At 42.7% G+C, this 13,590-nt stretch overlaps 2 protein-coding genes across 4 annotated transcripts in view; both read left to right on the top strand.

Moving 5' to 3' along the window:
* The window catches only part of mlip (muscular LMNA-interacting protein), a 73,620-nt gene that overhangs the window by 46,137 nt on the left and 13,893 nt on the right, over window positions 1-13,590 (top strand). For 2 of the 3 annotated variants that reach the window (XM_081350303.1, XM_081350304.1), the window contains exons 3-9: window positions 2,286-2,411; window positions 7,586-9,253; window positions 9,862-9,933; window positions 10,353-10,433; window positions 10,912-10,995; window positions 11,096-11,155; window positions 11,543-11,587. In XM_081350303.1, the coding sequence (XP_081206429.1) occupies window positions 2,286-2,411; window positions 7,586-9,253; window positions 9,862-9,933; window positions 10,353-10,433; window positions 10,912-10,995; window positions 11,096-11,155; window positions 11,543-11,587 (2,136 nt within the window). Of the gene's footprint in view, window positions 1-2,285; window positions 2,412-7,585; window positions 9,254-9,861; window positions 9,934-10,352; window positions 10,434-10,875; window positions 10,996-11,095; window positions 11,156-11,542; window positions 11,588-13,590 lie in introns of those variants that run through there. The other variant, XM_081350305.1, reaches the window with a different exon arrangement.
* On the top strand, window positions 2,420-4,092 carry LOC308681434 (uncharacterized protein). The gene is made up of 2 exons (XM_081350307.1): window positions 2,420-3,267; window positions 3,392-4,092. Exons 1-2 carry the CDS (start codon window positions 3,039-3,041, stop codon window positions 4,063-4,065), a joined length of 903 nt encoding a protein of 300 aa, XP_081206433.1. The 5' UTR covers window positions 2,420-3,038; the 3' UTR covers window positions 4,066-4,092.

Here is a 13,590-nt window from a genome sequence, read left to right on the forward strand (position 1 = left end):
CACAGCATCGCGTTCTGTTTCGCGAAGAGGGGAGAAGCGGTTTTGTGTGGATATCTCAAAAACCAGGAGGGTCGGAGAGAGTTTTCTTGGTCTAGACCTGACTCGCGTCTTCCGCTGCGGAACTATCCAGGCTTCGTGGTGGCATGTTGGAGCCGGAGTGAACGAGACCATGGCTGATCGCGACCTCGACCTCGACGCTCGGGACCGATGTTGAGAAACGCACGGAGTAGACGAGGTCAGAGTCAGCGGGTTAACGTTAGTAACGTTAATCTCTGATTTGTGTGCATCGGCGCGTGATGTTTCAAGAGCCAAACGCCGGTCTATCAGCTCGGCTTGTCTCACTAAAAGGTCGTGGATCTGTTTCTCAACAGCTTCTAGCTCAGAGTGCACAGCGTGCAGCTCAAATGTGTCCTCACCTGCACCAAAAGGTAGGCAACTTACATCTGATATATTTGCCATTTTAACAGATGGACAGTATGTTAAGTTAGCAACGACGCTACCAGTGATGCTATCAATATTAATACTAATTTATGGCTTAAGTCTTGGAAATAATCCGTCTTTTTAGTGGTACGGGTGTAGAGTAGACGCACGATAGGCGAAAAAAAGATGTTTGTTTGTAAATGAATGCGGAGAAGACGCGTTCAGCCGTGATCCACGGACGTAACCTATAAGAGTATCCAGCGTTGGATCACTAGGCTTGAGACGCGTCTGCTCAACAGTCCGCGTTGTAATGAGGTGAGAAAAAGTAGAAAATGTTCGTTGTAAGTGAGTTTAAAGAGAAATCAAGAATTATAAATCAATCGATGGAGCTCCAAAGACAACAACGCGTTCAGACGCGACGCATGCGCATTCGAACAGGAAGTGTTCGAATCTAAGGAACAGGAGCTGTTTCTCAATGTCAAGGATACTTCCTTGGCAGGACTGGTCCTTCCAAGTCACTTCCTTCAGAGGCTAGGCGAGGCTCCTCTTTAGCATTCTACTGTCTATGGTTTTTCAACGGCTTTGGAACAGGCTAGCAAGTGCACGTCAGTGCGTCATTACGTCAGTGAAAATGAAAAACAGAGCGTTGCTATGGACTCAGTTCTGTTCACTCAGGCAATATAATCGTTTTTAAATCAATCAACTCCTTTTTAATCATATTGATTATTTGACTGTCAAGTGTGTTTAAACAGTGCAGGTCAATTTGACCCATAACATGTAATTATTTTTTTAAAACAAATGTTTGGTAATGTAAATATATTTACATTTGAAAGCATATGACCCGTTAACGCTCCGACTCCGCGTTAGTCCGTTAACGTCCAACATTTTGAATTTTTTGAACAAGATAGCAAAGCTGCGCGCATAGGATTGTGGGTGATTTGAGAGCGCGAAGAGCGCGAAGGCTACACATATGCATCCTTTCCTGTGTATGGGATATTTTTCGAACGAAGGACTGAGTCCTTGGTGGAAATTCCGAGGATCCTCGACATTGGAACAGTCCTTCGACGGATGTCGATGACGTAGCATCCTCGAAATTCTGGCTTCCGAGGATCCTTCCTTGACATTGAGAAACGCCTAGGAAGTGTTAGAAGCTAAAAGAAATTAGAGTACCGTTTCCATGGTAACACAACATACAATTTCAAAACGTTTTTTACAGGATGAATTTTGAGTTCGTAAGCTTTCAAATGATACCTAATTTATGATGATTCAAGCACTACATAAGTGTCATAAAATCAGCTAATGACATCTGTGCTATTTGTATTCTGTAGAAGCTTTTTTGGAAGAACAGACCCAAATTTAAGTCATAACTCACACATTTTTACCTCTACTGAAGCTCTCAAGTATTTTTCACATTTAGATCAAAGATTCACAATTTTTTTTGCGTTGCAGTAACGCTTGCTTTGATCTTAATAACATTGTGTGCGTTAGGAACAGTCATATTTGAGTGAACTGTTCCTTTAATTAGCAAATACTTCTCAAATCTGATAGAGGGAGACTTCAGTGATTCCCAGAGTCCCTTAGGAGAAGATGACCTATGTTTGTGTAAAAGGGAAACTGCAGAAGGCATTTGCTGAAGGGCTTACACAATCAGGGTGTGTCATGCGTTCTTGCATGTGAGCAATACATGAGGGACTTCTGGTAAAAAGATGTCCGAGCTGGAACGGGAAACACACGCACACATAAATGCATTCACTGACTCTCTTATATCGTCAAGATGCTCAGAAGCTAGAAATAGCCATAGCTTTGGTCACAGCTGCCATTTCAGGTTTGGTGTCTCTTAGTAACATTTCCTTTTCCAATGTCAGACCTCACGAGAGCCAGGGGACTTTGAGAAGAGCATGGCGGAGGAGGGAGTCTACAAGGCTGAGGTTATTTACGTCCAGGACCCTGAAGAGCTGGGAGAAACGCTCAAGAACGCCACTGAAAGTGAGGTTAGTATTGTGGTATATTCTGTCAGAGGGGCAAACGCAAACTCCTGATGACATTTTTAAGGTAACACTTTACAATAAAGTTTGGTTACACTTTATTTTAAGGTGTCATTGTTACAGTGTAATTATATATTTAAGTACTGAGTAATATTAAGTACTTACTTTAGGGTTAGGGAAGGATTAGGGTTTGGTTCAGGGTTAGTTGCATGTAATTATGCATAATTTACTGTTATTACTATGGTTAGTACATGTAACAAATGTAACAATGACACTGTAAAATAAAGTGTTACCTAAGGTTTATTGTTAACATTAGTTAACTACCCTAGTTAACATCAACTAAGAATTGGATTATTATCCTAACAGCTGGATTATTATTACCTAAGGCCCCGTCCACACTACTGCGTTTTCGTTTAGAAACGGAGAATTAAAACGAATACGATCTCCGTCCACACTAGCGTTTTCGCTGCGAATTAGAATTTATCTCCGTCCACATTAAAACGACTGAAAACGCGGATCACGTGACCATTCACCAACACTGGGCATGCGCGTGCCGGTGTAAACAGGAAACGGATTGACTATTCCTCAGATTTGATGAAGAAGTAGCTAACGTTACCTCTGCAAAGATTAAAAATGTCGAAGACCAGAGATTTCTTTTCATGGACCGATGACGAGGTGGAACTTTTACTTAAAGTTACAAGGGAATACAAAACAGCCATGGCGGCAGAAAACACAGACTGGGAGTCGTCGCAAACCAAATACGGCGACATATTGGAAAGGTACCGGGAGCATTATCCATCGCCAGAGGAAGCCACAACAATGGGAAAGGTGTACCCCCACAATAAGGACGAAATCACTAAAGGTATGTATGGTAGGCAAAACTTTAACTATAACGTATAACGTATAGCCTAACGCTCGGGGGCGGGGGCTAACGCTAGTTGTACAAAAACATTAACGTTAAACTGTTTCGTGTTTTGTGTTCACAGGGCAATTGACTACAAAACTCAAGGCAGTACGAATCAACTACAGGCGAGCTGTCGATGCTGGTCGTCGAAGTGGCCATGGGCGAGTAGTTTTGCTCTATTTTGAGCTCTGCGAGTCGATTTGGGGAGGCTCTCCTGCAACGCATGCGATTCATGGGGGTATCGAGACCGGCGACGTGGCGGTAGAGGCCCCGGAGGAGGTCTCCAGCCCAACTGGCGCTGGGTCATCTGCGGACCAGTTTCAAGAGAGTGCTGTGTCTCCCGAGATGACGGAGAATCGACGCCAGAGACTCACCGCTACCCTGTGTGGCCACAGGAGAGAACGACTAAAGAGAAAACTCTCCGCAGATTCCGTTGCACAGGAAGACCTGGACATAAAAAGACAGCTCCTTAACAGACTACAGGCAACAGATGACGACTTTGTGCAGACAATGGGCCGGTGGTCATCTACAATGGACCGTCTGAACTCAAACATTGAACTGCTAGTACAGCATATTGTGGGTTCAGGCAGGCCTACACCTCAGTATATGCCTCCACAGTCACCACACACCATTCACGATAACCCATATAACTATGGACATATGCCAATAAGAAGGCCACTCCAGGAATACAATTCCCCTGGACATAGCCACCACAGCAGTCCACCTGCAAAGCACAGAGACTACACACATTTGTAAATGTTTTTTTAGTACAGCCAACTTAAAAAGCAGTGCTCTTGTATATAGTTTTGTATTTGCATAGTGTGTTTATTTGGGTGTTGTAAATTATTTCAATAAAACAATAAAAAAAACTTATTCATTGTGTATTTGCTGTCTTTTGCATCTATATCTGTATCTCTAGGTATATAGATATATCTACAGATATATTTAGATACAGTACAGGTCAAAAGTTTGGAAACATTACGATTGTTTTATATTTTTGAAAGAAGTCTCTAATGCTTTCAAGGCTGCGTTTATTTTATCAAAAATACGGGGAAAAACAATAATATCTTGAAATATTATTACAACTTAAAATAATAGTTTTCTATTTTAATATACTTTAAAAAATAATTTATTCCTGTGATGCAAAGCTGAATTTTCAGCATCATTACTCTTCAGTCTATCACATGATCCTTTAGAAATCATTCTAATATTCTGATTTATTATGAGTGTTGGAAATAGTTTGGCTGCCTAATACATTTGATGAATAAAATGTTAAATGATTAGAATGATTTTAGAATGATTCATAAAGGATCATGTGATAGACTGGAGTAATGATCCTGGAAATTCAGCTTTGCATCAAAAAAATAAATAATTTAAAGTATAATAAACTGAAAACCAATTATTTTAAATTGTAGTAATATCACAATATTACATTTTTTTCTGTATTTTTGATCAAATAAATGCAGGCTTGATGAGCAGAAGAAACTTTTCAAAAACATTAAAAATAGTACTGTTTCCAAACTTTTGACCTGTACTATACACACCAGAGAGAGAGGATGACAACATCTATTTCATCAGTGTACAAACTCACATACACAATTTTAGAGTCAGAAATTTTACTTTTAATTCAGTCACATCTTTTTTTAGGTTGCATTTAATAATAACCATATACACATTTAAAAAAAAACACACGACAGTCAGAGCAAAGGGGAAAGGAATACTTTCACTGTACTGGGAAACCTGTTTTTTATAAACGTTAAAAATAAACCTTTTAGTTAAGGGTCAAGAAATGTCTTCAACACACGTCTCACTCGTTTCCCTTCATTTTCATTGCTATCTGCTCTCACACTACAATCTCTCACGTGTGGCTGGAAATCCCTGTCGTACTGGTGTGCAGCATTTATGCATTGCTCGTTTACAGGTTCATTGTGCATTTCGCAATAATTGTGCAGAACAAAGCAAGCATATATCACAAAAGGAAGGTCCTTCATGTTTATGTCCATCGGCCTTCTCAAAGCCGCAAACCGTGCCTTCAAACGTCCGAATGAACATTCAATCACCATGCGCGCTTTGCAAAGAGATAGGCCGTAATACTGCTCCTGTGGAGTAACTCCGCCGTTGGGGTACTCCTTCATGAGGTACGGCATAAGGGGATAAGCTGGATCCCCCAGAAGAAACACGGGGACAGCATCTTCACCTTCCACTAACTCTCTAGGGCAGGAGGGTATGGTCTCATTTTTTAGGTCAGCACACAGTTTTGAGTTGGCAAATATGCGCGCGTCGTGCACACTCCCCGGCCATTTTACAACAACATCCATGAAACGATCCTGGTGGTCACACAAAGCTTGTACATTCAAAGAATGTTTTCCCTTTCTGTTGATATAGTCTGTTGAGTTGGATAAGGGTTGTTTGATCTCAATGTGTGTACAGTCAATTGCCCCCAGGCATTGTGGCATCCCGTGTGTCCGATAGAAGTTCACAACAAGATCCTTCACCTCGGCCTCTGTGCTCGGTGTTTTAATGTAGTCTGGACCCATGAAAATGACGATGGCCTTACAGACCTGTCGGATGATTAATGAAACAACTTGTCGGGATAGTCCAAACGCATTTGCGGTTTTCCGAAGTCTCCCCTCGTCACTCAGGTAATATAACGTGCACGCTACCTTTGTTAGTACATCCACGGGGGCCCTCATTTTTGTTGTTGCTCCTTCCAAGTGCGGACGTAGTCTTTCGCTGAGGTTGATAAGTGCCAATCTGGACATTCGGAAGTTTTGGCACCATTCCTCAGGAACCACAACTTCATTAATAAAATTATCCCACCATGCGCTGGTTCTTCCCGGCTTAACCCAAAACCGACGCTCCATGTACGGTCGATACCGCCGCTGCACACGAGAATTGTCAAAGATCGATCGAACAATAGCTTGCCTCCGGCGCATGTAGGCAGTTATAGCATTGTAAAATGCAGAATTTACTTGAACAACAGCTGCTAACAAAGACATTAAAGTCAGTAACGCTTGTAATTCGTTATCCATGTTGCAGTCTCTAACGTAACGTACTCCAGGCATTTTTTGTATGTTTACTTCCGGGGAGGCGGGGACGGGTCATGTGATGGGTGGCTGACGAATCAGGGAAGGATTCGCCATGATCGATGACACCCAATCATAGAGCCGAGCGTGAGCTTCTGCGTCATCGTTTCTAAAGTCCTCCGTTTTGACCCGTCCACACTAAAACGCCCTCCGGAGATTCAAAACGAAAAACGGGTCGGCAGCGTTTCTAAACTTCTCCGTTTTGGGTCTCCGTTTTTGTCGTTTTAGTGTGGACGGGAGGTGCAAACGTAGCAAAAGGTCTCCGTTTTTAAACGAAAACGCAGTAGTGTGGACGGGGCCTAACATTAACGAAGATTAACAAATACAGCAACAAATGTATTGATCATTGTTAGTTCATGTTAGTTAATACTAATGAAACTAATGTTAACTAATAAACCTTATTGTAAAGTGTTACCAAATTTTGTTCTTTAACTTACTGCTGAACCTTTTTTAAAAATGCCACAATTATATATACTTAATACGCTGTGACAGAATGATTGACCAGAAAACAAGATATTGAAGCAATGACTTTCCAAGTAGTCATTTAAAGATGAAGGACTGTTTGTAGAGTGCAATGTTCAAGTTGCTTTGGGACGAATCCTTAATATCTTTTAGCCGGCTCTAATGGGAGACATCATGATAATGAGTATACTGATCACACACGGCTGCTTTCTGTGTTGCAGTCCCCTGTTAATTAAACACACACATTAGCGTGCTTACACAGTAGATAAAGTTCTGGCCGAGCGATTGATGGATAGGAGCATTTATTGTGTCTAATTAGTCTGTGCCACTAGTGTTTATCAGAAGCTTAACAATAATGTTTTTAAACATGTTTCCAAGACTTCTCTCGCCAATGGCATACCCAGTAAGAGTCACATATACATTTAGACCATCATGCATTTGGTGCTGAAATTACCAGCTTGCCATTTGAGATTGGATTTATGAAAGAACAAATGAACCGACTTCACTAAATTCTCATTGGGCAACAAGTGCCTCTCATTGGACCACAAGTGAGAAGTTAGTCTGATGCATCAGAAATTTGAATGTCTACATAGACTTCTAATAATGAGTTATACTGTAATGGGCAATCAGGCCTGTTAATAAACAGTTTGCAGAAAACAATGATTAATCATCATTGCACGACTCAAATGAGTTCTGTTTATGGCTCTGTAATTTTCTTTCTTTCTCAGATTCAGTCAACTGACAATTTAACCCTTAAACCACCCACCACCCTAGTTGGTCCTCACGCAGAATTCGGTAGCATAACCCCTGCCATGGAAACCACTGTTAACAAACACCCTGGCATTTCTCATCTAGGATTTCACAACACTGCTGAGGTCAGCTCAGGTCTGTTTTTAAATAGCGCGTCCCAGAGAGAGGAGGCCCTTAGCCCTGCCAGCTCCATGGATTTCCTCACATCCCCTGCTTCTTCCAAGGAGTCGATTCTCTCCGAGGGCTGGGACAAGGAGAGGAGCTGGTCTGCACTCCACATGTTCTCACGAGACGGTTCTCCGGGTCCCTTTAGTCGCACAGTTTCCCCGTGCTCGTCTGTGAGGTCAGGGACTTTCACACCCTCTGTGGTGAGAATCAAGCGGCTCTCTTTGGCTCCGGGCTCCAGTTTGCTGCAGATGTCGTCTGTTTGCGGTACACCCTGTGACAGTCGTACAGCCTCACCCTGTCCTCTTTCGCCCCATGCCCGGCACAGGACTCCTCCAACCCAACTCTCCCTGCTAACGGCAATCCTCAGGAAAGGCCGTCTCCCTGTCCTGTCCTCTTCATCTCAGAGACCTTACACGCCCTGTTGGCCCATCAGTCCAGTTAACATGTCCTCCTGTTTAGCGTGCTCAGCTGCCTCTTCTGTCGCACCCATGAACGTGTCCAAAGCAAAGTCTTGTACCTCCATAGATACAAAGTCTTTCCAGATTTCAAAGCCACAGATTTGGAAACCAGAGCTGGTTAAGGCACCTGACGAATCCCCACTCATGAAACCACCAGAAAGACCTGGCTCATGCAGACATTTCACCAGTACTAGTAGCATCTTACCTACAAATCACATCTCTTCACCAAGCTCATCCGCAGTCCAGGCTGCCAATGCTCACCTGTCTAAATCAGGTCCCAAGGGAAACCGTTTGCCGACTGTTCCTAGCTCTCTTTTGTGTAGCTCCAACTCCTGCACGAGATCTCCTAAATTAAGCTATCTGTCATGTTCCAGCAATGAGAACCATAAAAATCCATCAGTGTCAGGGGATTGTCCTGTATCTATGGATCCAAATAAGTCAGGCGAATCTTTAATACAAAATGATGAAACAAAACCCCATGATAGGCCAAAAGATTCATTGCCACTGAAACCACAGAAATCATCTGACCTCTCCAATGAACCCTATCTGAAACACATAGGAAGTTCATCTGACAATTTAGACTCCTCGGTACCAAAACCTGCTCTGAGTTCATGTAAATCTTCATCTCCTGCTCTGAAACACACTTTCGAATCACACAGTTATTCCATATCTCCCGTTTTAAGCCACAAAGAGAATAAACAAAGTACTCTTTTCCAAAATGCTTGCATAAATGACGTGGAAAGAGTGCACCTATCATCCCCGGATTTTAGGCTGTCTCCCTCTCCTAGACCCATGGGTCTGGCCCGCCTGTCCTACACACCTCCAGCCTCTCCTGCTTGTCCTCCCGTCCAGCCAAACTCCCGGTCCTCCACCCCAGATCGCTACGCCCTCTCGCCCTCCCCTGCGGTCCCGAGCCGTCAGCTTTCCCCCTCTCCCTCATACTCTTTCTGTTCATCACCCTCTCCATCCCTATGGGGAAGCACACCAGACTGTGCAGATGGGGACTGTAAAAATAGAAAGGTACAGTGCATGCCCTCTCGCTGTTACCTGCAAGCTACTTGCATGCCCTACCACTGAGAAGTGGCACTCATTCCAGCAGTGACATGCCTCCCGCATTGCTGGGAAACATGATATGCATCATACTCTAGCAAAAGCAGTAAATCTTTAGCAAAGGCCAAGTTTTGCATGTTTCATATTTGCTGGTACCCTTGGTTCGAACAATACACGCATGGTGAGATGTTTGCACGGCTATCTCTGGAGTACGGTTTTAAGCTTTTTCCACACAACACGAATGCAGACTGAGATATTCTGATGGTGATGTTTAAGTTGATCTGCAGTCACGTGCTTGGGTATATTGGCTTTTTTTATATATATATATATTTTATAATAAATAAATTCATGCATGCATATCAATATTTATTGTTGATTTTTAACCTTTTCCATGCAAAAACAACAATATTGTGATATGATATGATATTATCTATTTTCGATATTAGCGATATTTTCATGATAGGGAATTACTCATATACCACCTAGCCTTATATCATAGCATGGGGACTGTATATTATGTTGTTTAATTCTGCTTTTGACTTTTTATGACTTCTCAACCATTCTTTCCTAAAAAAAAGACACACAGGATCAGATCCACCTACAAGGCGCTCGCTGCTATTCCTACAAATACTCTGCTCCTGGAACAGCAGGTGAGCTGCTTTATCTAATTACTCTAAATGACAGCTAATATTTAGTGTAATTCATAACTGGATCTCATTCAGTGTCAATTTAAGCCATTAAATCATTGTTATCTTTGGATTCCATGCAATTGTATTGTCGTTCAAAAGGTTGAAATTGAATCATTATTTTTTTTTCGTTCATGGACAGCAGAATGGAGTTTTTTATAAGCTATCAAAGGAACTCTTAACAGAACATTAGACATTATAGGAGAGGTTAAAATGTACTGAGCAGGGTCAGAAAATAGTGGGATAATCAATATAAGATGCGAGCAGACTCACATCTTTGGGATTTAGTAGCTTCTAAAACCTCCTACTACCCACTTGCTAAGGTCAAGAATATATTGCATCATTAAAAGATTAAAGCTTCATCATTTCTTTCCCTGCTGAAGGCTATAGATGAAGATGTCAACAAGAAAGAGGTGTCGCTCAACCCTGCAGACAACTATTCTTGGGAGGACCCTCATGAAGAGGTAGAATGAGACATGAACACCTGAATTCGCTGGGTATAACAGTATACCATGTGCTTGCTGGTAGAACCAGTTGATATTTCGCTATATAACTCTATATTTCAGTAGGCAATACTGCTTTACAATATTTTACATGTGAAAATAAATAATGAGAGACTGGGATGTGCCCCAAATAAAGATCAGCACAAACTATCATTTTTTTAATTGACTTTTAGAACCTTGACATGCATCTTTGCACTGATAATTTTGCGTCAATAATCCATTAATTAAATGGAATAAATAATAAAATGAGATGAAGTACCAATAACAAATAAGTATTTAACTCTCTGGACTTTCCACAAATATGCATCTCTTTGTTTTGGTGAAATGTCCAGCAAAATTAACTACATTCTGATATTGTATGTACCAGTCCTGTGATACACTGTAGCGTCAGCTTTTGTCTTAGTGTGTCTGATGTGTGAAAGTGAATGTGTGTGTGCAGATGTGCTCTCCTGCGCAGCTCCGTCAGCAGTCTGCAGACCTGTACGCCACCATTGATGAAGTCCTCGAGGACTCAATCCAAAAAGTGAGCTGCCACCGACCGTAACACACTCTGCTCAGAGCAGACCTAAACAATAGTCCTTTTATCTACCGATTTTCATGTTTTAATCTATTTTTTTCCCCAGCATCAATCAGACCACGTGAACAAAGCCACTATGCAGTCGTTGGCAGTGGAGACATCAAGGGTATGTAATTAAAGATTGACACTGGGAATTATCTCATCTTCATTTCGATTATTCACAACAAAATCACGTTCTGTCAAATCATAAATGATACTGCTTGTCTAGGAATAAAATATTTTTCTTGTTTGTGTGTATAATCTTCGACGTTGACTTTAACTATGAGTTATAATAAAAAGTAGAAAAAACTAAATCAATAAAATAATAATATCAAATAAAAAAGAAAATAGATACGTTAGCAATATGAGATGAAGAATTGGATCATCCACTCTGACTAACACTTTCAGCGCCTGTTGTTCAAACCCAGCTTTCCATTTTGATTATATTCACTGTACTTGAGTTGAAAATGTGTGCATAAATCATTCTTTTTTCTTTTATTCTGAATTTCTAAAGTCACAGACATCATCACCAAAACTATTGGGACGGGAAACAAGATATGTGAGTATTTCCACTGATCTTTGTACATATTTTACACTCAGGCTTTTGAGAAGGCAAATCTGACAAATCATGAATTATAGTAGAAGTGTTAGTCCTGGAAATATTTTTATTTTGCAGTCCTTCACATTAAAATGCAATCTCAGAGCTCTAGAAACATTGCTAGTGTAAGACTTTGATAACACATTTTTGTCCATTTTATTATTTTTATTCAATTCTACAATCCAAACTATTTTTGTATGCCAGTGAATCTGAGCACACAAGCCAATCAAAGACCCAGATTTCACACCTAGATTTTATATCCAACTGTTTATCCTACAGAAGTATAGAAAACTTATTAGATGCATAGAAAAGAAAAGAAATGGGAAGCATTTTCATCTTCCAAATGTTGACAAGCCTATTTCCCCTGCTGTTCCTCGTCAGAACAGAAACGAGAGCCATTTTGGGGTCTCAACCCACCAGTAGAAACACTGGTAATCACAGTAAATGTCTGTTATTCAGTCAGATCCAATCACACAATTCAGCCTGTATTGCCCACATGCTGCTGCATTATGCCTATGAATATAAAGTGTGTACACGTTACAGCAGTTGACCCATTAACTGAACCCTTCTTCTATTGCTGGAGGATTTTCATTTACTTGAGAGTGCAGGTATTCTGACCTTTACTGAAGTATTCAATTTATAATAATGGTATTTTAGACAATATTTACACTCTGAGAGCAGAATTTTATCTCGCTTATACGATTTCCTTATCTATGTATAAATTACAGGAAAGTCTGTCTTTCTGTCTGTCTGTCTGTGTGTGTCTGTTATTCGCATATCTCTCGAACCGTTAGTCCGATGGATTTCAAATTTGACAGGTGTCTTGCTACGGGTACGAGTAAGTGCAGTGGCAAGTTTGATGTTGTTTGGATTAAAAAAGCAAAAGATATCGTTAAATATCTCGGTAAAAGAAGAACACATTGGCTTTTGCCGCTCTAGCCGCTGCCACTCCCCCTCTCACACTGCACACTGGCTTGCACACTGGCCACTCCCCTCTCACACTGCACACTGGCCACTCCCCTCTCACACTGCTCACTCCCCCTCTCACACTGCTCACTGGCCACTCCCCCTCTCACACTGCACACTGGCCACTCCCCTCTCACACTGCACACTGGCCACTCCCCTCTCACACTGCACACTGGCCACTCCCCTCTCACACTGCTCACTCCCCCTCTCACACTGCTCACTGGCCACTCCCCCTCTCACACTGCACACTGGCCACTCCCCTCTCACACTGCTCACTGGCCACTCCCCTCTCACACTGCTCACTGGCCACTCCCCCTCTCACACTGCTCACTGGCCACTCCCCCTCTCACACTGCTCACTGGCCACTCCCCTCTCACACTGCACACTGGCCACTTCCCTCTCACACTGCTCACTGGCCACTCCCCCTCTCACACTGCTCACTGGCCACTCCCCCTCTCACACTGCACACTGGCCACTCCCCTCTCACACTGCTCACTGGCCACTCCCCCTCTCACACTGCTCACTGGCCACTCCCCCTCTCACACTGCTCACTGGCCACTCCCCTCTCACACTGCTCACTGGCCACTCCCCCTCTCACACTGCTCACTGGCCACTCCCCTCTCACACTGCTCACTGGCCACTCCCCCTCTCACACTGCTCACTGGCCACTCCCCTCTCACACTGCTCACTGGCCACTCCCCCTCTCACACTGCTCACTGGCCACTCCCCCTCTCACACTGCTCACTGGCCACTCCCCCTCTCACACTGCTCACTGGCCAGTCCCCTCTCACACTGCACACTGGCCACTCCCCTCTCACACTGCTCACTGGCCACTCCCCTCTCACACTGCTCACTCCCCCTCTCACACTGACACTGGCAACTCCCCCTCTCACACTAGGCTTGTTGGACTTCATGCAGCTCTGCGCAGACCGATCTGTGGCTGACTTAAAGCAGTGCATGCCGGTTAGAAATTTTGTCCAACTTGATACAGCGCCGAC

This window comes from Scardinius erythrophthalmus, assembly GCF_964197995.2.
Source record: "Scardinius erythrophthalmus genome assembly, chromosome: 21".
NCBI classification, from domain to species: Eukaryota; Metazoa; Chordata; class Actinopteri; order Cypriniformes; family Leuciscidae; genus Scardinius; species Scardinius erythrophthalmus.